Source organism: Capronia coronata (assembly GCF_000585585.1).
Source record: "Capronia coronata CBS 617.96 chromosome Unknown acBCG-supercont1.5, whole genome shotgun sequence".
In the NCBI taxonomy this organism is placed as follows: Eukaryota; Fungi; Ascomycota; class Eurotiomycetes; order Chaetothyriales; family Herpotrichiellaceae; genus Capronia; species Capronia coronata.
The window spans coordinates 1,412,702-1,439,193 of record NW_006912897.1 but is presented as its reverse complement, the minus strand read 5'-3'; the positions used below and the strand labels follow the sequence as shown (position 1 = coordinate 1,439,193).

The 26,492-nt window shown below is 52.7% G+C and overlaps 11 protein-coding genes across 11 annotated transcripts; 4 read left to right on the top strand and 7 right to left on the bottom strand.

Annotated features, from left to right (window-relative positions):
• Nucleotides 1–321: 321 nt before the first annotated feature.
• A1O1_06182 (uncharacterized protein) lies at nt 322–1,193 on the top strand (the record flags this gene model as incomplete). The annotated part of the gene is made up of 2 exons (XM_007727061.1): nt 322–370; nt 496–1,193. 2 exons carry the CDS (start codon nt 322–324, stop codon nt 1,191–1,193), a joined length of 747 nt encoding a protein of 248 aa, XP_007725251.1.
• Nucleotides 1,194–2,536: 1,343 nt separating this feature from the next.
• On the bottom strand, nt 2,537–4,198 carry A1O1_06181 (uncharacterized protein; the record flags this gene model as incomplete). Its single annotated transcript, XM_007727060.1, has 2 exons — nt 2,537–4,008; nt 4,102–4,198. 2 exons carry the CDS (start codon nt 4,196–4,198, stop codon nt 2,537–2,539), a joined length of 1,569 nt encoding a protein of 522 aa, XP_007725250.1.
• Nucleotides 4,199–4,871: 673 nt separating this feature from the next.
• Nucleotides 4,872–5,765, bottom strand: A1O1_06180 (uncharacterized protein; the record flags this gene model as incomplete). The annotated part of the gene is made up of 1 exon (XM_007727059.1): nt 4,872–5,765. The coding sequence occupies one exon, from the start codon at nt 5,763–5,765 to the stop codon at nt 4,872–4,874; it is 894 nt and encodes a 297-aa protein (XP_007725249.1).
• A 1,327-nt stretch (nt 5,766–7,092) lies between these two features.
• Nucleotides 7,093–8,844, top strand: A1O1_06179 (uncharacterized protein; the record flags this gene model as incomplete). The annotated part of the gene is made up of 1 exon (XM_007727058.1): nt 7,093–8,844. The coding sequence occupies one exon, from the start codon at nt 7,093–7,095 to the stop codon at nt 8,842–8,844; it is 1,752 nt and encodes a 583-aa protein (XP_007725248.1).
• Nucleotides 8,845–9,437: 593 nt separating this feature from the next.
• A1O1_06178 (26S proteasome regulatory subunit N12) lies at nt 9,438–10,362 on the bottom strand (the record flags this gene model as incomplete). The annotated part of the gene is made up of 2 exons (XM_007727057.1): nt 9,438–9,704; nt 9,811–10,362. 2 exons carry the CDS (start codon nt 10,360–10,362, stop codon nt 9,438–9,440), a joined length of 819 nt encoding a protein of 272 aa, XP_007725247.1.
• An 879-nt stretch (nt 10,363–11,241) lies between these two features.
• On the bottom strand, nt 11,242–13,392 carry A1O1_06177 (uncharacterized protein; the record flags this gene model as incomplete). Its single annotated transcript, XM_007727056.1, has 2 exons — nt 11,242–12,265; nt 12,314–13,392. 2 exons carry the CDS (start codon nt 13,390–13,392, stop codon nt 11,242–11,244), a joined length of 2,103 nt encoding a protein of 700 aa, XP_007725246.1.
• Nucleotides 13,393–15,175: 1,783 nt separating this feature from the next.
• A1O1_06176 (uncharacterized protein) lies at nt 15,176–17,031 on the bottom strand (the record flags this gene model as incomplete). Its single annotated transcript, XM_007727055.1, has 4 exons — nt 15,176–15,907; nt 15,973–16,226; nt 16,277–16,891; nt 16,947–17,031. 4 exons carry the CDS (start codon nt 17,029–17,031, stop codon nt 15,176–15,178), a joined length of 1,686 nt encoding a protein of 561 aa, XP_007725245.1.
• A 444-nt stretch (nt 17,032–17,475) lies between these two features.
• A1O1_06175 (uncharacterized protein) lies at nt 17,476–19,559 on the top strand (the record flags this gene model as incomplete). The annotated part of the gene is made up of 2 exons (XM_007727054.1): nt 17,476–19,311; nt 19,362–19,559. 2 exons carry the CDS (start codon nt 17,476–17,478, stop codon nt 19,557–19,559), a joined length of 2,034 nt encoding a protein of 677 aa, XP_007725244.1.
• A 509-nt stretch (nt 19,560–20,068) lies between these two features.
• A1O1_06174 (uncharacterized protein) lies at nt 20,069–20,406 on the bottom strand (the record flags this gene model as incomplete). The annotated part of the gene is made up of 2 exons (XM_007727053.1): nt 20,069–20,198; nt 20,279–20,406. 2 exons carry the CDS (start codon nt 20,404–20,406, stop codon nt 20,069–20,071), a joined length of 258 nt encoding a protein of 85 aa, XP_007725243.1.
• A 1,653-nt stretch (nt 20,407–22,059) lies between these two features.
• Nucleotides 22,060–23,035, top strand: A1O1_06173 (14-3-3 family protein; the record flags this gene model as incomplete). The annotated part of the gene is made up of 4 exons (XM_007727052.1): nt 22,060–22,120; nt 22,178–22,484; nt 22,552–22,864; nt 22,919–23,035. 4 exons carry the CDS (start codon nt 22,060–22,062, stop codon nt 23,033–23,035), a joined length of 798 nt encoding a protein of 265 aa, XP_007725242.1.
• A 1,127-nt stretch (nt 23,036–24,162) lies between these two features.
• On the bottom strand, nt 24,163–26,144 carry A1O1_06172 (uncharacterized protein; the record flags this gene model as incomplete). The annotated part of the gene is made up of 2 exons (XM_007727051.1): nt 24,163–25,672; nt 25,975–26,144. The coding sequence occupies 2 exons, from the start codon at nt 26,142–26,144 to the stop codon at nt 24,163–24,165; spliced, it is 1,680 nt and encodes a 559-aa protein (XP_007725241.1).
• Nucleotides 26,145–26,492: the final 348 nt, after the last annotated feature.

Genomic DNA, 26,492 nt, shown 5'->3' with positions numbered 1-26,492 from the left:
TATTTGGAAGAGGGCACAAAGAAATTCCTGACCACTGACCGACTGCATCCCACCGCTCTTTGATCCTTGATCTTTGTCGCAGCCCTGGTTCTTGTCTCTTGTCTCTTGTCTCTTGTCACTCGTCCACGACACTGCTCAGATTCCGCACTTCAACCCAGACGTCTTGACTGACAGGTTAATCTAGAGGCCTCTATCCTCCTACCCACCCGCCAGATACGTCCACCACGACCACCCCGCCGCAGGACAACCGACGCTGCTAGCCCTCGAGCGCACCTTTCAGCCGACTCCACGAATACACACTCACACTCACCTCAGTCCGTCATGGCTCCGCGAGGAAGAGGAGGCAAATTCTCCAAACCATCGAGAGGAGGTAAGTAATCCACACACACAACCCCCATGCCTTTCAATCCTGTGCGACAACGACTACAGTCCGCAATACCACAATTCAAAACATAGCTAAATAAAAACTAACCAATACTTCCCCCACTCTCACAGGCGGCAAACACTTCTCACGCGACCTCCAACCGCTCGACAAAGATGGCAACCCTCTCGGGATGTGGCGCGACCCAGCCGAAGCGAAAGCATCGTCGTCCGAATCGTCGTCCGAAGAAGAATCATCTTCCGAAGAATCCTCCGACGGCGGTGTCGGTCCATCAACATCTTCTGCCGCCGGCAGCGAATTGACCCGCGAACAGCGCCGCGAAGCCGCCCGCCTACGCAAACAGGCCGCCATCGCACGGAAGAACCGCAAGGCCGCCGCGCCGGGAGACATGCCGACCAGTTCGTCCGAGTCTGAAGATGAGGAAGAAGACGCGGCCAACATGCCGGCCAACCCCAACCATACGTCGAAAGCCCGGACGCAGGCGCGCGCCGTCACGGGCCCCAGCGGCGAAACTACCGTCAAGAAGGACACGGAGAACTTGAGCCGGCGCGAACGCGAGGCCCTGGCAGCCCAGCAGGCCAAGGAGCGGTATCAGAAACTGCATGCCGAGGGCAAGACCGACGAGGCGCGCGCCGATCTGGCCAGACTCAAACTCATCAAAGAACAGCGTGAGGCGGCTGCCGCGCGGAAACTGGCTGAGAAGGAGGACCGAGAGGCCCAGGAGAAGGAGAGGCGCGATCGCGAGGCGAAGATGAGAGAGGCGGCTATGGGCGGCTCGACGGCCAAGAAGGGGTCCAAGGGCAAGAAATGATGCTCTTGAAATTGTCTAGAGATCGTTGCAGGCAGTGAGTGCTCTTCTGGGGTCTGGCTCTGGAGTTGGAGCGAGACGCCCAAGACCGACTGTGATTGCTACTGCGACTGCGACTGGGTAATGTCTCTGGCCGAGAGACTGGAAGCGAAGCGAGACGAGACGAGACGAGACTCGGTAGTAGAGCATATTTATTACTACTACTGCTGCTGCTACTGCTGTTACTACTACTCCTCCGGCATCTATCCATGCATGCGTTTTGCTGCCTTGCAACCTCGTCGCATGCGTCAATCGTACCTCAGAAGTCAATGGAAGGAATATCTGGGTGCATACCGTCAAGTACCTACCTACCTACCACTTACCAGAGGATGGATAGGGGTACTTAGCTTCTACCCAGTAGATACCCAAAGACAATGCATACATACCGTTGACCATCGAAGCAGAATACCATACCTTACCATACCCGGTATGGCATAACATAACATAACATGAGACTCCGAAACAATCCTACCTGTTGTATTTTGTTACCCCTTGCAAGACCCTTCGGAACTCGAGGAGAGGAGAAGGGAGTGGTAGCATGTAGTGTAGGTATAGTCCCTTATGGTAGCATACAGTATGTCTAAAGATGCATTGGATTAGGCAACTTGAATGTTATGAAATGACATTCTGCTGGAAGAGCGATTCATGTCTTCCTTTCTATCCTCTAAAGGTAAACAAATAAATACGTCTTGCCTGTACAGTTCGCTCAGCTCAGCTCAGCTCAGCTCATCTCATCGTGTCTCATCGTTTCTCATGATACAATATGTACCGGACAGGTACAAACAGCGCTCGACGGCATCGCTTGCTTTTTCTTGTTTGGTCTCTTGTTCTTGAAGATCATTCAGCTCTTATGGCTTGCTCGCTTGCTCGCTTGCTTGCTAATCAGACACATGTTGTCTCCTTTCCAGCAACAAATCACTCGACTTCATAATCTTTGAGTTAGGAAACTTCAGGAGGTTGGTTAACACTGTAGTAAGGATCATCCGATATCCATAACACATCAACCATACACACACACAGATCATGAATTGTCCCATTTTGACAATTGATTCCCCAGCATAGAGGGACCGACCAGGTGTCTGCTGGTTTGTTGACTTGTTGGTTGGTTGGTTGGTTCCATTTGTTCTTCATCACCACCACCATCATCAGGGAAGGGATAGGATATCAATCACCAGAGACCATACCAAGCATCGTAGAGTTAAGAACAGGTATCGATCCTGGGCAAAATAAGTCGTCTGCTTGGATCCAAACCCCTGGATTGCCATCTGCACTTGGACCTGACCCCCCTAATAACGAAGTCGGCATCATCATCCCAGGAAATCCTTAGAACAATACATGCTGGCCTTCAATCTGTATTCGTTCCCATTGGCAAGGTCGAGGTACGTGTAGGCGTCGGATTTGTAGTAGATCGTGATCAAGCCATTGCTGCTGTTGCTATTGCTGTTACTGTAACCACCCCGGCCACCCCTATTGCCGTAGCCATTGGCGTTACTGGTCGCGCTGCCGTACTTGGTCCGAGTGTGATTGAAGCCTGATGCATGGTTGGGATTACTGTTGTCAAGCAGTCCCAGCTCCTTCATGCCCAGAAGGACACGTCTGACATCAGCCTTGTCGGTAAAGTCGTAGGTATAGACGCAGATCAGACGATGATGGTCTTGTCGACCCTTTTGTCCGTTGTCATTGCTACCTTTACCTCCTCCTTCCCTATCTTCGGGCTGTTCTTCGCCTTTGCCTTTGCCTTCGGCGTGTTCTTCGTCTTCGTCTTCGGTTTCGGCGACAGCAACTTTGGCACTCACCCCCAATTTCCCTTCCCATGTCCCATGCGCCACAATGGCCCACAGACGATCGACATCTTCCGGAGCCGGAAAGAGCATCCATTTCCCACAAGTCACGTTCGTGGTTTGCGCGGCTTTCAGGATGGCCGGTTCGAGCTGCATGCGCTCGGGCCGGAGCATGCGCGTGATACTGCCCGGTGGTTTGTCTGGATATTCGGCCTCTAGGTCTCTCTTGCGCGACGTGTAGGTCTCGAGAATGCGGAAGCCGAGTTGTTTGAAGGTGTAGATGTCTCCACGGTCGGGGACGTTGGCGCGGTCACGCTTGCGCTTGGAGTCGTTCGAAAGGGAACTCTTTTTGGCGGGTTCGTCTCGGGTTCGGTCGGGGTAGGGGTTTGCGATCCAGATCCAGGGTCCGCCTGCTGTTGAGATGGTGGTGGTGGAGGGAGGGAGACGGGCGAGGAAGTCTGTGACGGATTCGGATAGTTGTTTCGCGTTCGACATGCCTTCGTAGTAATTCTGTGGTTGGAGGGTTGTGTCAGATGTGAGATCGTTGTTGTCGTTGTCGGTGCCGACGTTCTCGTTCTCATTGTCGTTGTTGATGTCGTTGCCGTTACTCGTGTTGGCTGTTGTAGAGGTATTCTTAAGGGTCTGAGGAGCAGGATCCAAGTCCATGGGATCCAGAGAAGGAAGGGAAGGCGCCAGTGTTGCTTCTTCATCCTGGACCTTGACCTCGTCCTCGTCCTGCTCCTGGTCGGCGGCTGGTTGAGTTGTGCGTGTGCGTCTGTGTACAGGATTGCCGTGACCTGCTTGCTCGCTTGCTGCTTCCGCTTCGGCCTTTGCCCGCTTCTCAGCATCTTGCTTTGCCCGTAGCTTCGCTGCCAATTTCTGGGCTCTTCTGCCTCTCACGGCGACGACTTGTGCGTTCCATTCGTGAATGGCCCAGTATGTCTCCGGGCTATATCTTTCCGCCAGCTTTTGGTAGATGGATCTTGTGCCTGGATCGCCTGGATTCGTGCGAGGGGAGGATCAGCATTCGGTCAACGGATTGGATGGTCACAGACACGGGCACTTGGAACGGGGAGTTGGAGCTGTCTTACCGTAGAAATCCGATTCTTCGCTAATCAAGTCATCGGGGATAGAGACCGAACCTTCCGCCGTGGAGTCTGATACTTGTGTGGGAGGCAGCTGAGGCATGGTGCTGGATTCTGGAAAGTAGAGAGGTGAGTTACATGTTGTGCTGGAGCTGCACACAACAAGGTCAAAAATGGACTATATTCTTGCAACATGCGCGCCGAGATATTTCTTTCAGGACCACGCGGCGACAAGAGCAACAGGAAGTTGCAAATTAGCTATGAACGAAGGGCGGGAAGAAATGAATGAGATGGTCTGCTGTTTGTTGTTTGACGTTCAAGTTGGAAGCGGTGATCAGGCTGAAACACTGATAAAGAACACAACTAGCAATACTGACGAGGCTGACAATATATAGCCATTCATTCCCTCTCTCGAGGCTGACAACTTGTGCAAAAATACAAAGATACAAAAAGTGTTCATTCATCAATCCATTAAGGTATGCAATACATGTCACTGTACCTGTACAAGTGAGATCCTTCACAGCCTCCCGTCGGCTCCTTCCGTTCCATCGTGTGCCATCCTGCGGCACGATTCATTAGATCGTGGTGTGTAAATCCTTCAACTGCTTTTGATATCCGTCCACAGCCTCGCCGGAATACTCGATCCTTGATCCTTGATCAGGGTATATGTACACCTCAGCCCGTCATGTGGGGGGCAAGATTGGCGGGTTGTGGCGGTTCGGTTCTCTCCTGAGATGCTTGATGCCTAGCAGAGCTCGCTACCGATCGATCCATGCTCAACCATAGTAGGTGCAACTCAATTCTCCGATGATCAAACTGGTTCCAGCACCACAAGCCCAGAAGTCGACCGTGTAAGTCTGTTCCTCGGCGACGAACAAGGTCAAGGTGGACTCTCGGTATTTCTTTTCCGGGCGCGGACCAAAATGCCGGGCATTGACCATGGAGAAGGAGGAGTCGGCTGCCGTGAAGTTGAGTCCCGCCACGCCGTCACGGTAAGCCGCCGGGACGAAATTGGGGGCTCGGGTTCTCGCCACACATTCATAATACACATTGCTGTACAAGGGCGTCCAGATTCCTGTCAAGTGCACGCACGACTTGGAGGCTTGCCCGGGGATATAGACGACGGAATATGGCGCGCAGTTCTCGGAATTCAGATCGTGCGGGTCGTCCACGGTTGCAGCGGCCGCCGTGTTCGCCGACGACTGCTCCAGCGACAGATCCACCAGCGGAGTGAAGACATGGCGATCGACAGCCGGAGGTAAAGGTGTGGGAACACATCTGCCTGTAGTGGTGGGAGAGGGAGCTGCCAATGACGATACCGTCGATTGTAGAAGAGCTGGGGTGGTGGACAAGGTCGAGCTGAGTGTTGTGGATGGGGCAGCACCGGTCAATGACGAGAACGTGCTGGTCGTCGTCGATGTGAGGCTGCTCAACATCGCGGGCGACTGTCCGTCCATGGGTAAGCTCTGCTCGGCTGGGGAGGACACATAGAGAGCCGGCGTCGTGCTCTGGCTCTGCGAAGACGGTGACATCGTGTCTGATTGCGCAGCCTCGGTCACGGTCACGGTTTCGGTTTCGACTTCGATTTCGGTTTCAGAAGCAGTGACCGTCTCTATGGACGTGACCGGTTGTAGAATACGCTTGGCCGCCTCGAAGATTGAACAACCCATGCTCAGCTCTGAGCGATAGGCATCGTGACACTCCAGGCCGAATTGCTGCAGAAACTGGGTCGACAACTGCGCGCCGTCCAGAAAGTCCGTACAGAAGCTATCTGCAAGCGCTGCATCGGCCAGTAACCGAGAATATAACAAACGAATATCGCTGCGACACGACAACAGTCAGCATGAGTCTCCCCAACCATCCCCAGAACCAGTACTCACCACGCTACTTGGGCTTCACAGAAGCTCAACACCGAGCATAAAACGAATAGCAGGCTAGGTTGGTACATCTTGTCTGAAGATCAAAAAAAAAAGAGTGTGTAACTGTAACTGTGAATGGGATGGAGAAGAATTCGTAGACCAAGCAGAACCTCAAATACTAGTACTCAACAAAGCCACTCCCGAACTCGAGGACTCGTGGCTCCCAGCCTCAAGAAACGGCGCGACTTGGACATGGTCTATGCGTAGCGAAAAGGCTGAGGTTCTCAGCGTGGTTCGTCGACTCTGACTGGCCTGGTTCTGGCCGTTGACCGTTGACCGGCCCATCGCACGTCCCCCTTTACCACAGCGTCGAGCTGGGAAATTAGGATCGCTTTCTGACGGCAGTCCGCCGGCGTACAGCCACTGGTTGCCTCTCCTGAGAGTCTCCAAGCGTCGGAAGTTGTCGTGTTTCGAGGGGTGATCCATCAACTAGTTGAAGGCACGTTGACACCAAAGTGACAGGTTGACATGCTCCTTTTCTTTTCCTTTCGGATACTTCTTCACGTGATCAGGCTGAGGTGTTCAACCCCAGCCACCCATCCATGACAGTAGGGGTAACAGAGTATATGTCAATGTGTGTCGATGTGCAGTAACGACGATGATGTAAAAGGAGTATTTAGACATCGGCCAGACGGGAGCAAGCGACGCATGATGTGCGACGTCAATCAATGTCTCGTCCGCGTCTCTTAAAGGGGCGAGGCCACGACACGTATAGACTGTAGACGCAGAGATGCTCCGCCGTACATCCACAGCCTCAGCCTCGTGAGAAAAAGTTCGGCCTCCTTGAACATGAATTGAAGACTTCCTCAGCCTTGCGACATTTATTGGCGACCCTCAGTTGCCTCAAGGGAGGACACCAGCGATCCTCTTCAAAGCTGAACAACATGGATCTCCGGCGTACACCAGCACAATTAATGCCACGTATCTCCGCACTTCACAGACAAACCTGACCACAGTCATTGATCTGTTTCTCTACTGAGACTCTTCTCACCAGTAAGTCTACCGATCTTGTAGGTGACCGACAATTCAATCTTACCATATTTTCCCCTTCATCTCCTCCTTTCATGTTTCATTCATCATGGCCATCCCCAAGCAACCCCTCAACGAGCTCATGCAGACCATCAAAGCCAACATCACAAGGTATCGCACACAACAAGCATCTCTCCCCGAATCGGCCAACTGGCACCTCAAACGAACGACTTCCACCGACCTCACCTCTACAATCATGGCCTTATACGAAGAGCCCGAGATCGAATACACGACGCGCACCGCCGACCAGGAAGTCTGCGCCGTCGAGATCTGCCCCGACCACCCGGAATACATGATCATCGGAACCTACTCGCTTGTCAAGAAAGACGACCGACGCGACTACGAAGCGCAGACACGCCGAGGCACGATCCAAGTGATGCCGGTCGCGGCGACCTTCAAGCCGAAATACGCCGGAATGCTCGCGCCGCAGCTCGACCGGGTCGCGTTCCCCTGCGCCGTGCTTGATCTGCACTTCCACCCGGCCGACAGCACGCTGCTGGGCGTCGCCACGAGTAATGCGCAAATGCAATTCTTCCGCTTCGTCAAGCACGGAGACGTGCTGGGCAGGCGGGTGATTACGAAACTGCTACCTCTGGGCGTCGCGACCGTCGCGGAAGCGGACGAACATGGCCTCGTCCCGCTCGTCACGCAGTTCACTTGGTTCCCGGAGACGCGGACGCACGGGGTATCGGGCATCAACGATGTACAGGAGATAGTGTTCGCCGTGACGACCTCGCTGGGAGAGACTAGAGTGGTCCACACAGCAGTGCCTGCGATCAGGGGGTTATTTGACCAGCGATTGTCAACACAGTCCTCCGAGCCGTTGGCCGTTAAGGCGGTCGATGTCCATAAACATGATCTTGAAGCGTGGACCGTTGCAGCAGTGCCCCTTGGCTATGATGTGTTGGATGATGGAAGTCATGACGCGACATTGCATCGTCTGATTCTTAGTGGTGGCGACGACAGCGCGTTGATTGCCTCGATGGTCGAAATGCCTGCTCATGCTCCTGATTCGTCTGGTCCTTCGGAGCCGGATGAGGCTGCGACGGATATCACGCCTCTTTGGAAAGATCGACGTAGCCATACGGCTGGCGTGGTCGCTATTCTTCCACTCCCACGCCTTCAGGCTGCTGATGACAACAACTCCAGTCCCGGACCCGGTCCTGGAGGCAGACAAGATGCCAGCACCATCGTACCTCTGGTCACAGGGAGTTACGATGAGTTCATCCGTGTCTACGAGCTCGATGTCGACAGGCACCCGCACCGCGCGGCGTTCCAGACCGAACTACGACTCGGCGGCGGTGTATGGCGACTCAAGGTCCTCGATCAATATAGCGACATCTCCAGCATCGACGACTCCGCCAGCACCAACAACACCAATAGAAGCACCAACACCCCATCTTCTACTTCTACTTCTATTCAACCAAACCCACAGCACTACCATAATCATCACACCCTCGTCCTCGCTTCACTCATGCACGGTGGCGCCGCCATTCTTCGCCTGACACGCACTCACTGCATGTCCGTGACTTCACCACATTCCCACACGAACACGGCAAACCCCAGACCAACACGATCCTCGCCACAACCCGCCGATTCATGGACGATAACGCCCCTCGCGACATTCCGCACCGGCCACGAAAGCATGGTCTACTGCTGCGACGCGTGGCTCGAGGAACCCAAGACCTACACCTACACGATCGTCAGCACGAGCTTCTACGACATGAAGATCTGTACGTGGAAATATGTGGATCGGTTCAAGGCGGATATCTTTCAGAATCGGAATCAGGGTCAGGGGTGACAAGTTGGACAGGAAAAAAGAAACAAAGCCCAAGATCAACACAGTATGTCTACCAGGGTCAGTAGCCAGTGTCGATTCGCAGGGACTGGAGCCGCGCGGGTTGGGCAGTTGGTGGACGGAGAGGTATTGTCTTGGAGAGTAGGTATGGATCGCTGGATAGAGCCATCCAGTTGAAGTCTTATCAAGTCCTACCCTGTCTCGTCCAGTTCAGTCCGATCCAATTCGGTCCGATTCAGACGAGGTCCACGGTATGGTTTGCGCATCTCACTTTTGTGCTGGAAACAAGGCGGATATCAGGACAGTGTGGCTGCAGAAAAAGGAAAACACCTGATATTGCTCTGAGGTGTCGTGTCAGGATGACGAAACACACGCAGAGACTCACAGTCGATTCTCCAATACGGATTGGAACAGAGAGAACAAAAGCGTTGGGCCCTTTCAACGTCTAGTGTATTGTAAATTCCTTGTTCCCGCTCCCGCTCCGCTGTGCTCCATATGATACAGAGGCAGGATACGATGCGTAAAGAGTACAAGTTCGAGTTGGTCCCCTGAAGTGATGCAGTCCAAGCACCTATGGCAGGACTGTTGCAGTTGCTTCACACGATCATCTCCAACTCCCTAGCATATTCAATCATATGGCTAACGACTTCTTTCTGGTCCCCTTCTTCCGCCTTCTTCGCGTCGCCCAGACCGGGGAAGTATATCCTGCCCTCCTCCAGACTCCACCCCTGCTCTCTGGCAAACTCCGTCACAGCGCCCTCGGAGTCGAGGAACAGAAGGTTCTTGGCCGAAGCGATCGGAAGAGAAGGATAAGAACGGGCAGCACACGACGCGATCTCCAGTCGAATGGTGTTTATCAAGATCTAAGTAACGGTTCGGAAGCCCGCGGTCAGCAAAACATGCATAACTAACTGCTAGGGCCGAAGCAATGTCGACGAAAGGGGAGCAGAAACAGTCAAGTCAACTCACATCTGAGAACAAGGCAAACTCTTCCCCAGGCACATGGCGACCGCTTGTCTTGCGCCAGACCTGGTCATAACTGCCCTCCATCAGACTCCGTTCCAGCTCGATGGGGTATTTGATGAACTGGTCATCCTCGACACTGGAAGCGCCATTAGAGCCCTCCGCCACGATGAGCGATTCAAGCAGTGTGTGGAACCCCGCATAATCGCCCTGGCTTAGTAGTAGGAGTAGGTAGAGTCCAGTGATCTTGGATCGATTCGGAGATGGTGTTTGTTGCAGACCGGGGAAGTCGTAGAATGGTTGCAGCTGCGAGTAGTATCGGATGAAGGATTCGGGGTCTCTTGAGCGGATGGACAGAAGGGCGCCGGCTTCGAGGATCGATCGAGCGGCGGCGAGTGTGGGCGTAGGGGTTTGTGGGGATGGGATCAGGGCGTTGTGCTGGAGAAGAGCGAGCTTCGCCTTTTGTAGTTGCGGCTGGCTTTGGGATGAGTCGCCATGGCTGAGATATTGTTGGAGGGTGTGGAGGATCGAGTCGAGCGAGGGAGCGTTGGAACTCATCGCCGCTGGCATGTAAGATGTTCTTGTGTGTCTTTGAGAAGGCGAGCGATCGTCTCGGAGGTAGAGGGTTCGGTCGCAGTAGGACAACTGATTGTTTGGGCTTGGAACAATCACAGGACTAGTTACGTGCTCAAGGGGGTTTTGGGAGAGGACACAGGTTTATGTGAGAGCCGCACGCATCAGTAGAGTGACTGAAGCAGAAATCACACGATATGAAGTGTATGGTTGGGTGGACAGATCTAGTATTGCGGATGTTCAAGTTGGATTCAGTGTTGGCCAGAGCCTCGTGGCGGCGGCTTGCGAATCGGAGCATATGCCTGCCTCGCCAAGGAACGACGTTTTAGGTTAATACCACGCCGCTTTAATAAGTCCAGTCGTCGAATATTGGCTCTCTCATGTCTATTACAATCTTATTAGATGGATTCGTGGACGAGTGTATGCCGTGGAATATGGATATATTCTGGCCAGTCATGAAGGATGCCTTGTATAAGTCGCTGCTTGACTCTGTTGAGCCGCGCAAGTAGCACCAGGCCCACAGGCGTGATCCAAGTCGGCGAAGTACTGGAGCGTTTCCATGTCCAGGACTCTGGTAATGCCGTTCTTATTCGTGCTGCCAAGCAAGTGGTGGCTGGCCTTGTCAAAAGTCAGCCACTGCAGCATATATCTTCAGGCTCATCTTCCATCCACGATTCTTGGAAGGTCAACGTGACGCCAGTGACTTGAACTGGTGCGGGTCGACGTCTTCACGGAGTATATCTTCTTGTTTTCCTTGAGGGAGGACCCACAGGAGACAGATCACTAGGTCTGGTGTGAAAGAGTGTGGGCTGGATAGAATATCCCTGGTCAAGACACGTTCATATATCACCCACTGGGAGCGAACTAGTAGAGCCTCGAGTCCAGATCATTGAACAGGCTGTCCCAGTCCGGCATGTCCATATTTGGCCCATACTCGACGTACTCCTTCCAAATCTTATCGAAATCGGCAAACACGTGCTGTGTATTGTCCATCGAGCTGGCATTGTCAGGCTGTTGCTTCGAGATTGGTAACACATCTTGTGAAGGGTGGAACATCTCCATCGAGGCCGGAACGATCGCTTCCTGTACCATACCGCCAGGTGGATGGTGCAACTTGACCTTATACTTGCGCAGGGTTTCTGTGACAGAACTCAGGAAATCGCAGGCCGCGCGGGACCGGGATATGCAATCTTCCAGTGCCTTGCAGGCAGCTGTAACCTCGGCTTTCCTAGCTGCGTCGTCGCCCTCATTGCGGTTGAAGCAAATGTCCATGACGAGAACAATGGTTGCCATGAAGATGTGGTAAGCTATCGACCCGGGTTGGATGGGGGCATGCACCATGGTCCCCACCTCCGCATCCAGCACCCCTTTCAGACTGATGACCGCTCGTGCGCACTGTAACGAGACATCCCTGGAATAGTTGTAATATCCTTCGGCGGAACGTCGAATGAGGAAAGGCTGATGTAGCTTACACCGCTGAATGAGCGCGACGGTTCCCAACGTGTATCGTTGTAACCTCATATGAGGGTATTTGCGCATGATGGCATCGCTCTCAGCACGACTCTTGTCGTCCATCTTGAAAAACCAAGGCAGGTCTTCGAAAAAGGCCTCGAACTTACGGTCGAGGGCGATCACATCCTGGTAATCTATTTTCGAGATTGATGGGCTGGACAGAGGCATGACATCCACTACGCTGCGACAGATATCGGCAACCTTGATGCGTTGAATATAATATGACATGATGGTAGGTTCAGATAATGGCAGGTCTATCGAAGGGTTGTCGTGGTATAGGTCTGTGTCGTTGACATTTCGTGGGAGATTCACACACATATGTCGAGGATGAACCAGATATGTACCCTCCTGGGGACCTCCGTTGTGCGCCAACAGCCTGCAGAGGGATTGAGTACACGTCAAGAACAGGAAAGAGGATGCTCACCAGTCTGTTGCAACGATGTGCCACCAAACACGCCGCTTGATTTCAGTCTCTATGGGGTTGGAAGAATCGGAGGGCCGGTTGGTCGGAGCATCGAGCTTGTGCAAGCACAGGTCGCGTGCGATGGCAACAGCTCCTACAAACAGGAAGCGGGACCTGGCAGAAAAATCTTCCATATGGTAGGACAAGAAGCCCATCAGGATTGATGTCTGAACGTACTCCAAACTCCCCGCAGTCGTACGACGAGAGAACTCCATCAGTTCGAGGGCAGCATTTGCCCAGATCCTAGCTGCTTGATAGGGGTCAGAGGTCCTGAATAGCTGCTGCAAGCTTCCCCCAACGCCTGTAAGGAGGGCGGCGGAGGTTGCGAAAATGCTCATCAAAAGTGCCACTTGGCTATGGACCACTGGGAGTGCCTGTTGCAATTGTAGGTAGACCTCGTCCATCAATGCACGGACACGTGGGATGTACACCACGTGTTGCAAAGCGTCGATGTGGGAAATGTAATGGTCCAGTAAGAGAGATGCCTCGTGTTCTGGGGGAAGGAAAAGGCACCTCGAGTCTTGCCAACCATGGGCCGCTCGGATATGCGCAACTCCATAGATATCGCAGATTTGCTGGGTAGCTAGGACGCGTATTTCTGGCCCTTCAAGGTTGGAAGAGAGAAAGGGGTCTCTTGGGTTTGCTATGCGTTCTAAGCTCTGTACGGCCTCTTCATACTCAGATGCGGGAGAAAGACACTCCATGGGAGATGCCGTTGGTCGAGATTGGGTAAGCGATGGAGAGGGTTGCGAGCCCTGGTTGGCAGCTGGCAATCCATGCTGCGCTGGGCCCAAAATCATGTCCTCCAGTCGCTGCAGGCGGCACAGAATGGATTCATTCAGGGCATCGACCGGAGAACGAATGTTGTTGGAAGGCTGGGATGAACTGTTACATGGCAGACCTCGCGCCACACAGTTGGAACAAGGATGCTGGCGATTGCATTTGAGTTTCTTGGAACGACAGAACTGACATGAAACTGGTTCTTGACGAGGTCTCTTTAATGGATTGGCCGTCCGCGTTTTCGGGCCGGCCAAAGACATGATGGCAGATTGAAGAGGTGATGCCGTGCCTCACTCACTGTGCGAGTGGTCTCCGTATACCGCAACGAAGGACTAAACCCTGTGGTTCTGCCGTTCAGGACTTGGAGGACTTAACGTAGGCATCAATCAGCTTGGCTTTGACCGGGCTAGTCTGAAAGAGGGGGGCATCGAAGGGTGAAGTACCTCAGCGTAGTGTACCGAGTAGGTAGGTAAGATAGTATTCGATCCGTCGAGACAAGTATATCTTGAGTTGCGGTCTGAAGAAGATGTACCGCAGTACTATCTACTCTGGTGACTGCGCTGTGTACGGTCGAGCACTAGATTTCATGTGGCATCCTCTTTCTGTCTGCCAAACCGCCGCTCTATGCATACAGTATTTATATCAGCAGCCGATTCAGTGTTGTATAACGAACTTCAGGACAGAAAGTGCTTCATGGAGAGTTCTCGGACAGAGCCCTCCGGATATTCCCGCGAGCAACAGTGCTCGTGCACTTGAAAAGCTGTTCAAATTTGCTACATCAAGTACTAGTACTGTGAGTGGTATCAATCCCAGACCGGAGCCTCCGCGGAGATTCCGAGCTTCGGTCTAGACTGCAATAGCGCGGGCACAGGGAGTGAAGACTCGTTTTAGTACCTACCTAGGTACTACATCAGGTACCTACCGTACCTAAGGTAGGTATCTTTGCTATGTTTAGGCGTACCTAGTCATCGTTTAGAGGGACAGTCAACGACAAACTTGAAGGAGACAGACACGGCACTGTATATCCATACGGTTAGCACCCCTTTCTCTCACTCATTCTTATTTGTTGGAAGATCATCCGCCAGAACATGAGATAACAGCCCAGATTTGATTACTACTACATGTACTCAGTGGCTTATGGTCACAACTACGTACCTATCCACGGTTATCGAGGCCTCCTACAGAAGTAGTTCCTCCTTATCTAAGTTATCATCTCCTCCCCGCCCCGCCCGGGATATTCCTTTTGATCCTCTCGGTTGTACCAATACCAGCAGCAACTCTGTCCTCATCAGTGTTCTGTCAAGCGTACATCCCAGTCGAACCTAATCCCGTCCTTCCATTCCCATTGGAACGTGGAATCTCCTAGAGCCAGTGGCAATCACAAGAAAGGAGGAGAGCAGCAAATCGCTTCCTCTTGAGCCCATGGATCCCTTCTTCGACTACTGCTACTGATGCACATCCACATCTATGGCCCCGGTCAAACCATGGCAGTCATCCCGGGCAAAACCCTCATCCACATCCAGTAGACAGTTTGCCTCACTGCAACGGAGAGAAATTCCTGGCAGTCGCTGGAACGATATCCGTCATGCAGAGGCCCCATCCCTGGAACGAGGAATCGTATTTCTCCATCGAGCCATCTGGTGGCAGTTTGATGCTCCAGCACTGGAAATCCGGGGTAAGTATTTCCGCTCAGGTCTGCTGTCTTTGCCGCTAATTCGCCACCGGCGTGGGAGAAAGATCAAAGGTTTGTGGCCAGTCGTAAGGGTGGGATGTCTTCCTCTACGACGGTTGGGTGGCACAAATCGAGAGGAAGGTTTTATCCTCTTGTCGCCTACCTACCTACCTGACAATTTACTGATGGGGGCAGAACAGTTTGCAGACAACATAGATTTGCGAGTCCTGTAGGCAGTTTAGGTAGAGTGATATATAAGAGAGCAAGTGCTGTGTAATTACTTTCATAAGACGCTCATCATCAAGGTTCGAAGATACAGGGTCATAAGAGGCTAAACGATGTCCTGGTGTCGCTGATCCCATAAGCTCATATCATTTCCGGACCCTTCTGGCATGCCTGACGAGGTTTTCAATCACACCCTCGAAGGCTTCCTTTTCTTTCCGTAACCCATCCCGCTGTTTTAACCAATATTCCAATAACTCCGACGTCTTTTCTGTGACGTCCTTCAACTCGGCGACATGGGCTTCCAGTTCCTCATCCGTGAACCCGTCGAGTTTCTCGTCCGTGGTTGCGCAGAGACGCTTCACGGCGACTAGGTCGAGTTCCGGGGGAGGAGGTGGGCCTTTCGGTCTCCTAGACCGACTCGGCCGCTCCTTTGTTCCGGATTGGGTGCTGTCCAACGAACCAGTCGAGTCATTGGCAGCCTGGGCTTTCAACCGCGCCACTGATCCAAGCGTCTTGTCAGATTCTGACTTTCGAGACGAGGGCTCCAGGTTGATGTCCGGCAGCACGAGCTTCTTCTGTTTCGAAGGAGGCAGGATCTCGTCGAGATCGACAGGTACGCCTAGGCTGACCAGGAACAGCCGTCTAATGCGTGACTGAGTCCAATTGGGCGGTTGCAATGGTGGAGGCGTGATAAGTTGTTTCCATAACGACCGTGACCTGTCGGATGGAAAGATGGGGGAAGATTCGGCAATTGGGTCTGGTTGTGGAAGTATGGATATTCGGTCGGCGGTAGAAGAGGGAAACATGGCATCTAGGTGAGCTTGAGTGGCAGTAAGAAGCTCTGCTAAGGAGGAGAGCTGGTCGAAATCCACCAGAGGCTGTATCCAACCAAGAAGCATCAGTGTACATCCATAGCAGCCACATGATAATCGTAAGAACTTACAAAAGGTGTGGCGGGTATATCATTGTTTTGAAAGATAGATACAGGAGGGCTCTCCGCGGTCTCGGCTTCAGCTTCAGCTTCGGGTTCCTGGAATTCTCCACCAAAGTCCCCAAAGTCATCATCAGCTACAGCCTGGGTGCCCTCCTCAAAATCGTCGAAGTCGTCTCCAAAGTCGTTGCCGTCATTATCTTGTTCGTCGTTCGTGGTGTGCTCCTTCTCCGAACCTCTTGCAGATTCGTCGAGTGTTGGTGACCCTGAAACAGGTCAATGGTCCTCCCGGGATGTTGTCAGACGCTAGGGTTACCTGAAGTGGTGTCTTTGATCTCCAAAACGTCCGGGGTGGCGTCTTGAGTGCGTTTCTCGTACGCTTCGGTCCCTGGAACCTCGCCGTGCGCAGGTGTGGTATCGATGCGTGTAACGACAGTCTCCGGAATGGGGGTTGACAATACAGCAGGCTTTGGACTTGCATCGTCGGAATCACCCTCGGCTACACTCCGTCTCCTCCCGGATTCAGGGTGGTTGAGAACCACATCCGGAGCCGCATCCATCTGTCTCTGCAGGTAGGCAGTAGTCCCAGGGATTTCGCCGTGGCTTGGAGATTCCGGGTCAACTTTCTCCACTACCGTCAGAGGTATTGGACTGCCTCCGGGTGTCGTTGCATGTTCGGGCAATTGGGAAGAGCTTTCACCGAGTCGACCTGGGAACAGTATCTCCACCTCATCAGGCACGGCGTCACTGGCTCTTTGTTCATACGCAGTTGTACCAGGAATCTCGCCATGGGCCGGGACATCATCGATCTTCTCTATTCGTGTCCTTGGGATAGGTGACGAAGGGGTGACCGGTCTGGAAGTTGGTCTGGAGGTAGGTCTGCGGCCTTCTGAAGCGTCGGAGAAGTATTCTTCTTCCCCTTCTGAGGATACTGGAGTGGGTTTAGCTGTGTGATCGCACCCAATGCGTAGGTAGGAAAGTCTTACACTCATGCGCACCAGGGTCAATCAGTTCCACGCTCTTTCGCGGAGGCTCCAGATGTGAACTACTTCTCGAGGCCGGTCTTGACATTGTCAGAGGGTTAGAGACATGAACAATATGCTGAGAAGAAATGCGAACGTAGTGGAGAGAGATGTGCTCCTTGACCAGCGGTGTAAAGTTGGTTGTAAGGGCGGAGGTGAAGTGCGTTGCGGTCAGATGCAGCGCCACCATCATTGGACATTCCCTTTTTGGACACTGCCTTAACTGCCTGCACTGCAAGTTGCGACGACTTTTTGTTCCGCGTCCTTAGAGCGCGTCCACATCACTTTTGACTGCACGCTCAACACCACCAAGCCATCCTCGCACTTTACTTGTCTTCGCAGCATCGCTTTGTATCAGAATCCCTAGAAAGGTTGCTCATTCTAGGGCAATTCTTCAACGTCAGCGTCATTCATCCTTCGCTGACTGCGATGCTATCTACCTGAACCCATACCCCTCGACGCAGCGCACATACTTCGCTGACCTTCCCTCAAGATGTCCTTCAATTTCGGGCCACCCTCGTCCACCGGCGGAGGAAGTGGTCAGTCAATATTTGGGACAACGAATAAACCTGCATCAGGAGGCAGTCTGTTCGGAAATACTGGTACATCTGGCGCGTCAGGCTCAAATAACCCTTCATTCAGCTTTGGAGCCCCGAGCAATCAGACAACATCCAACCCGCCTTCACAGTCCTTGTTTGGAGCCCCAACCCCGACTGAGAACAAATCTAGCACGCCGAGCCTCTTTGGACAGAGCAGCAGTGCTGGAAGTGCAGGAGCCTCTGGTGGTCTGTTTGGTGCGAAGAAGCCTGAGGACAACCAGAGCAGTGCCAGTGGTGGTTCAAAGTCCCTCTTCTCAGGATTTGGCACACCAGACAAAGGACCGACACCATCGACAACATCGGCAGCGCCTCTGTTTGGCTCTACTACACCTGCGACGACCGGCAGTAGCAATCTGTTCAGTTTCGGCAATGCTTCAACCACACCCGCTGGACCTCCACCGTCTGGCTCGACCTTTGGCGCAAGCACTGGCGGTGCTGGGCTCTTTGGGGCCAAGCCTGCTGAAGATACAACCAAGTCTTCCGCGTTTGGGGGCTTTGGAAAACCTGCTGAAACCTCTGCACCCTCATCGTCCACTGCAGCACCCGCAGGAGGTCTCTTCGGTAACAAACCAACATTCGGTTTTGGAGCGCCCTCGAAGCCAGCAGAGTCGACTTCGGCTTCTACGCCCGCAGTAGCTGCCTCAACATCCGAACAAAAGCCCTTGTTCTCCTTCGCCGGTCCTACATCAACGTCAGCCTCAACTCCTGCAGCCTCAACTCCTGCGACATCCCAGCCCTCTACAACAACTGCTCCGTCTCTCTTCGGCAACGCCCCCAAGCCAACCTCTAGCGCACCTAGTCTCTTCTCTAAACCTGCAACAACCACAGAAGCAGCAACCCCTAATAAACCCACCTTTTCTTTTGGACCGCCGGCAACACAAGCCTCCGCGGCAGAATCCCAGACAGCCTCCGCCCCTGCTCAGAAGCCCTTGTTTGGTGGTTTCAATCTCGGTGCGTCAGCCACTTCTTCTGCCTCGACTCCTGCGACAAGTGGAGCTACAGCTCCCACCGCAACCTCTGGTGGTGCTGCTAAGAGCACCTTCTCGTTTGCCCCCAGCACAACCACATCGGCACCCCAATCCACTACAACATCAGCCCCCGCCGCTGGTGGATTCTCATTTCCGACCACATCAACAGCACAGACATCGCAACCTGCCACGACTACTAGCACTGCTACTGCTCCAGCTGGAACCGCTACTGCGCCAGGTGGTCTCCCAGGAACCGCAGGAGCACAGACATCTACAACCGGTCCGGCTCCTCCTGCCCAATCCAGGCTACGCAACAAGACCATGGATGAGATCCTCACGAGATGGGCGACTGATATGTCACGGTATTCCAAGGAATTCAAGGAGCATGCAGAGACGATCGCACGTTGGGATCAGCTGATCGTGGACAACTCTTCAAAGATTGACAAGCTCTATGTGAAGACGCGCACCTGTGAGAGGCAGACGATGAGCGTTGATATGCAGCTAACGGCCGTTGAGAACCAACAAGCCGAGTTGGAGAGCTGGCTAACCAAGTATGAAAATGATGTGGAAGAAATGCTGGCCAAGGATAGCACCAACCCGAGCGAACTTGGTGGACCTGACCAGGAGAGGGAGAGAACCTACAAGCTCGCGGAGAAACTTGGAGAAAGACTCGAGGAAATGGAGCATGATTTGGAAAGCATGGTTGAAGAGGTCAATGCCGCCAATGCCAACCTGAACAAGAGTGGCAAAGCTGATGAGCCGGTAAGCTATCCTGATCCGTGTTGACCTTGGTCAGACTAACAAAATTCCAGATCACCCAGATCGTCAAGATTCTGAACTCCCATCTTGTCCAGCTTCAGGCGATCGATCAGGGCACCGTTTCTCTCCAAGAGCGAGTGGCAGCTGCACAGAAGTCTGCGAGCAGTTTAGGCTACCTGACCAACAATGCCGATGGGAATGGCAGTGCAGCAACTCAGGACTTCTATCGAAGCTACATGGGAAGAAGATAAGGGCATGGCATGAGGTGCATGGCTGTTTAGGGCGGTCCTTACTGGACTGAAGCAGCACTTGAGAGTGACTTCAAAGGGGTTGTTACCAGCCCTGTCCGAGTATTTTCATGAAAGAAGCCTCAAGGGCGCGAAAAAGAAATTGGTCTCATGGCGCAAGACGGGATGAGTGGAGGAAGCAACTTGATGATGCCGCAGCCTATCCCTGTACACGTACGTAGCTAAAAAGAATTGAGCACTCTGTGAAAAGCAGATATCTCCACATCTTGCTATGGTGGCTCAAATCAACCGTGTAGCTCCCATCTTGCCTCGACTCGCCATTGCAGACCTGTCAATGTTTACTGCTCGCCAGCACGCTCACTCTCCAAATCCTTGATGTGTTGGTCCAGCTCGTCGAGGTGCTTTCGTTGTTGGGCAAGTTTTTCCTTCAACTTTCGGAGACTATGAAAACCCCACCACAGTCAGTCATTTTGATTCTCGGTATACGATACACGCAGCAAAACACCACCACATCATCTTTGTTTTGCATGTTGTTTTAATTCGTAGGCGGGTGGGGTTGGGGTTGGTATCAGATACCTTTCCATTTCCTTCTCTCGGATGAACTTGGTTTCGTTGGCGTTCTCTCGCCGGGTCCAGGTGTCACTAGAGGGCAAAGGCAAGTCAGTGATTGTCTGATTTGGAAGATGTCCAAGATCATTGGAATGGATCTCAATCGAACATACCCTGAAGCCATGCCACCGGGCCGTATGCCGCCAGTGTCGCCCTCAGAGGCTCTGATGGCAGCAACGGAGAACGATCGCTGGGCGGAAGGGGTTGCCCTTGCGAGCTTGACAACTTGAGTTCGTAGCATGTTTGCGGGCAGATGAGAGATTGTGGTTTGACAATCAGGAGATTCGGAGGGCCGGTCTGTGATTGTTACAATGTGCAGGTTGAAGGACGGCTGCGGAAGCTCGCTTGAGGTTGCAGAGATGACGGGGTGCACGTGAGCTGGGTTGGTGGGAGCTTCCAATCACGTGGTTGTCCTCCTCGCAGCGTCTACCTCCTACTAGCCTGGTAAGTAAGGTATTATTGCGTTTCTAACAGTACCTACCTTTTAGGTAGTACGTATGCAAACAAACCAAGCACGCACATGGCATCCCACCAGTACCTCAGATCCGTCGATAAAGGAATCTTACATCCGCGTGGGAGACCTCACGACCATAGATTGCCCATCGACTAGTATGAAGTGGTGGGATACAAAGCACACACGAAGTCTAATGACGCCTTCAAGGCACAGAGTCGTGATGATATAGACCGCTCCAGAGGTTGTGCTGTTGACATGTCTTTTGCATTATCCTGTAACCGCGCGTCAAGTCTCATCAAGTATGAGGCAGCCTTATGATGAGGTGGTGGCTGGGCCTCTAAACCAAAAGCAATCAATCATCAGCATGCCATCGACAGACAATTGAGGCTGTGTTTGTTGCTTGAGAGATGCAGGGCTCCCACGATTTCAATGCCGTGTACTACGTACTAGCAAGGGTGAATAACTCACCAATAGAGATAGATGGCAGCAATAGATTACCTCTAATAGCATCAATTGGCCGGCCTAGTGTGGCGCTTGGATGTATCAGGCCAGGCTTAATCCTTTCCCGTGATTAAGGCAGCAATCTGCAGAGTAATGCCGCAGGCTTATGATCCCCTTTGCTGAGTCTCGTCGCCCCTACAACTTCCCTCTCCCGCGCCCCCAACTTGAACTTGAGGTGCAGTCACTCGCTCACACTCAACTCCAGTCAGTTTCCCCTGCCAGTGCCAGTGCACCACTAAAGTTCCACCGCCTGCGTCTTGCTGCCCTGCTGCCCTGCTGCGCACAACACTCTTGTCTTGACTTGAGATTCCCATCTCTACCCTTTTCTAACAACTTGTTGACAACACCTTGCAATCACCACAGTCATCGTTGATATCCATCGCCGCTACTCTCCATCTCTCGAGTCTTCGCATCTGCCAGTCTCGACCATCTCTCAACCCCTTTCCAGACGGTAAGCTACCCTCCAGATTCAGCACCCGTTTGTCTCAGGGACACCTATACCCCACGTCTCCTCCAGCCGCGACGCTTCGCACTTCGACTCGCGCGCTCCCGATCGATCAAGCTCCATCTGGGATTGTGGTCCTTGATTCTACTCAGACTTCTCAAAGGCTCACTCTCGACTTCTGCCTGCAATCTGTTGGTCTTGTGCTCTCAACAGAAAACGCCCCGTGGTTGACGTCAACCTCACACGCCGAAGCCCACTTGACTGAACCTCGACTTTGCGCAGCCACGATTGCTACCAGTGCAAACGCAAATCTTCGCATCGCAGTCTTGACAGTCTAGAGGTTGAGCAATCGTCAGCGCGGCCAGTTCGTTGTCGTCGAAAACGTGTTTTGTTATTGTTGTTGGATCGATCGCGTGTCTCCGGATGACCGGGCTAATCAACCATCTTAACAGGTTTCTTTCCATCCCAACTAGTCCACCGGGATCATCATCAAGATGGGTGTAGAAGAGTCAGTCTATTTGGCGAAGCTTGCCGAGCAAGCTGAGCGATATGAAGGTAGCCTATGGAACCCTCTCTCTTGCGGCGCAGGCAGCGACTGATTACATGTTTTAGAAATGGTCGAGAACATGAAGGTTGTCGCCTCTGCGGACCAAGAGCTCTCTGTCGAGGAACGAAATCTCCTGTCCGTTGCCTACAAGAACGTCATCGGCGCCCGACGTGCTTCCTGGAGAATCGTCACGTCTATTGAGCAAAAGGAAGAATCCAAGGGCAATGAGGCTCAGGTCAAGCTCATCAAGGAATACCGTCAAAAGATCGAGGAAGAGCTCGGGAAGATCTGCGAGGACATCCTTGAGGTCCTTGACCAGCACTTGATTCCTTCTGCTCAATCGGGCGAGTCCAAGGTCTTCTACTACAAGATGTAAGGATCTTATCACCCTGATGCTCGCAAGCACACACACACAAGCATCGGCTAATCTTGACCACAGGAAGGGCGATTACCACCGTTACCTTGCCGAGTTCGCCGTTGCAGACAAGCGAAAGGAATCGGCCGACAAGTCCCTTGAGGCCTACAAGGCCGCAACCGAGGTCGCCCAGACCGATCTTGCCCCAACTCACCCCATCCGACTTGGTCTTGCCCTGAACTTCTCCGTCTTCTACTATGAGATCTTGAACTCGCCAGACCAGGCCTGCCATCTTGCCAAACAGGCTTTCGATGACGCCATCGCCGAGCTCGATACTCTGAGCGAGGAGAGCTACAAGGACTCCACATTGATCATGCAACTGCTGAGAGACAACTTGGTTCGTTATTTTCCGTCGAGTTCTCTATTGTGACTCTGCTAACGAAGGATTCAGACTCTTTGGACCTCTTCCGAGGCCGAGCCACAGGATGCTGCCGGTCAATCAAGTGAGGCACCCAAGGAGGCGGAGGCCTCGACTGCAGCTGAGGCGGGCACAGAGAAGGCCGAGTAAGGGGAGCGGCGTTGGTCTTGACCCTTACACGCGTCCCAATGGCAACTCTTCCAGGCTGTTGCAAACCAATGGAGCGAGCAAAGGGGGTTTTCAACAGCCGGGACGCCCACGTTTAAGCACTCGAATGATCTTCTTTCCTTGACCACCTGTCCCCCTGATATTCCCTTTTACGATAGCTCTAGCAGATGATACAGCAGACATCTGCGGCAGTGCGAAAGACCCATCCCAAGGTAGCTGCTATTCTAGACAAAAAGACAGAAACACAATAGCAATAACGAATCGGGTCGCATCATTTCATATTTGTCTAGTCTTCGTCCTGGACCTGGACCTGGACCTTGTTGTTGGTGTGGCATTTGCTTGTCTGCTGTCTTTGACCATCACCCGTCTTAAATATGTGATGTAGTATTACCTAAGTTGATATTGTTGCCGTCGTTCTCGGCGTTATATATGTGGCCTTGCTTGATATATCTTGACACATTCAAGTCTGAGCTGATAACGACTTATGACTATGACTATGACTATGACTATGACGGTGATTGTGATTATATTGTGACTACGATGAAGGGATTAGATTAGAGTCCCTTCCAGAGATATTGGAAGAAAGAAATTTGAATCAGGAGCAATCCTCTCCATATTTGTTACGTGAGTGAGAGAGAATATATTCCTGCAGGTGGTCATCACAGTCCTGTTTTGCTTAATTGATTGAAGGCAGTATTGGTATTGGTGCACTTCTGAGATCCAGAAATGAGGGACCAAAGCAAGCAAGTAAGAAGCACGTAAGCAAGTAAGCAAGTAACTTGAAGCAAGCAAGCAAGGCGAGGTCAAGCCATCCCCAGCCCGTCCAGTCCACGCAAAAGGTCAAGCAAGGCCAATCCAATCGAGTCCAGCCAGTCCAGCAACTTGAAAGTCAAGCAAACCCAGGCGAGGAGGTCAGGCCAAGTCAAGCGACCTCAAAATCAGCAATCGATTGCACGCTCTGATCTCGTCCTCCCATCCCATCGTGTTCTCCTCCGAGTCCTGAGTCCTCAATCATCACGGTCTGCATTCTGTGTTCTTCGTTCTTCGTTCTTCGTCCTTCAGCTCGTCTCCCCTGTCGCATCTTCTCCCCGCTTGCATTCCTCACATTCTTACTCAGGATCTTGGTCTTGCTCCTGGTCTTGCTTCTGGTCTTGCTTCTGGACATCCGTCATCTTCATCCGCAACTCCTTGGTCCTCAAAGCAGTCTTCCGCGCAAAGCGATTATTATCCCAGCAGCGAGAACAATGGGTTCTAGCATCCATCTTCCCATCGGCCAAGTCTTTGTCCAAGGTCACGAGGAGATCGGTTCTGAAGGGAAACGAGGTGATGGGCGGACCCAGATTGGCCCAGAACTCGTCACTGCTCGCTGAAGGAGCCGGCTCAGTTCTTGGCAATGGGTTGTGAAGGATGTCTGCACTGGGGTCGAGCTCGCCGGTGTCTAGGAAGCGCTTGACGATAGCGTAGCCGGGGGTTTTGGCGGATATGGGTGCCCATTGCGAAGAAACTGCAGATGAAACATCATCACCGAGACCAAGACCAATTCCGACATCAGTTCCAGCATCAATGCTACCGCCAACATCAATGCTACCGCTACCGCCACCGCTGGATGACTCAGTTGGAGTGGAAGCTGACAAGGCTGAACCGGTAGTAGATGCGCTCGGAGTGGTGCCAGTCGTAGCAGTAGAGTCTGTGGCACCAGCACTGATCTGAGTGTCGCCAGCAGTATCAGCAGTACTGGCATCAGCACTCGAGAAAGAACCGGTCCCAATCACCAAATCGTTCTTGATCAGAATGTCGCCGACTCCGTTTCTGTACTCGCCATTGCATCGCTTGACATACGTCGCTTTGGTCAGAGGGCCCATGGCAACCAGCGGTTCCAATCGATTCAGCTCCTGGACAAGAAACTTGCGCGCGTCGACCTCGAAGAGCTGCCATAGGTGATGATTGCGGATCTCCTCGGTGAGCTGGACGCCGTTGGCATCGTCGAGATCTGAATTGTCACCACCGGAGCCAGACATCAGACCAGAGTCTGTGGCAGGGGGAACTCCAGTCAAGGTAGCCAGAGCCAGAGCAAACCGAGACTCGAATGCGTGGTCATCACCATCGCCCTTGTCCTCGTCTTCGCCAGCCGCACGCTTAGCGCGAAGTTTAGCACGGCGTCTCAGCTCGTGCTTTTCCTTCAGGTCCTGCTTGACATGATCGAGGACCATGTCTCGAGCGTAGCGCAGGTTGTCGTCCATGATTGCCTCGAGACCTCCGGCCAGCATGCCCTTGATTGTCTGCAGTCGCTCGTTTGCGAACTTGTCCATGAGAAACACCTCTTCGGCTGATTTGGCCACCACGTCCGGCTTGTCGGAGCGGCTGCATCCTTTGGCATGAGTGTATTCGACTATCGGGTGGGGAAGAGGTGGAGGAGTCTTTGGTAGAGTCGGAGGAACGATGGTGTAGTGGAAGGGCGACGTCGCGGATTTTATGAATGTAGCTGCTGGCAAGGGATTGACTGAGACGGTCTTCCACAGCTCTTCTCGTGATACGTCGGGCAGAGGGACACACGAGTACAGCGGGTAAATCATGTTTCGGATCTGACTGAGCAAAGCCTTTTCGTAGTTCTTATCGCATCTATGTTCGTCTCGTCAGTATATGGTTCAATGCTCATGATTTGATTTGGGTCTGAGATCGGCACGCAAGGATTGCGAAATTGGACAGAATCATCAGACAGTGTCTCTCTTTGTCAAAGTCTGGGGAACGCGAGCTGGTGTGTCCCATGCGACATCTTGGTGAGTAGTGCTTTGTAGACATTGTAGTAGTCTCACTTGCAAATCCTAGACCGCGATTCCAGTGTTCTCAACGGAAAGTGAAGTGAAATTGCCAAAACAGTGTTCAAGAAGACAATGAGGACTCAAGAATGGGACTCAACTCACATTGGGGCATGCGTCTCGCACATGGCAAACGTAACCTTGGTCTCGCCGTCACAAGTCCGTACTTCGTGAGCCCGAATACAATCTGGACAAGCTTTGTAGACATTTCTTCCCCAGTCATACTTCAGGGGCGAATTGAGCTCGTTCGTGAAGGTGATGCTGAAGACCGGCATCTTGATTGCTGTATGATTGATGGCGAGAAGTGTGAGATGGAGATTGAGATGAAGAAGATGGAGATGAAGAAGGAGAAGGAGAAGAAGAGCAAGGTGTGTGCGTGCGCGTAAATAGGAAGAATGAGTAGAGAAGCCAAGCGGTTGCGGTCTCTGTGAATGCGTCTATTTATCAGACCGCGCCTGGTGGCTGGTTCACGAGGCTCGGCCTGAATAGGGAAGACTGTCACTGTCACCGTTATTGTTGTTGTCATTGTCACTGCGCGACTCGCCTTGCATGTGCAGTAGAACCATGCACTGTCTCCTTGCTCATCTGTAACTGTCGTAGTTATAGCTCACTCCTTGCTATTG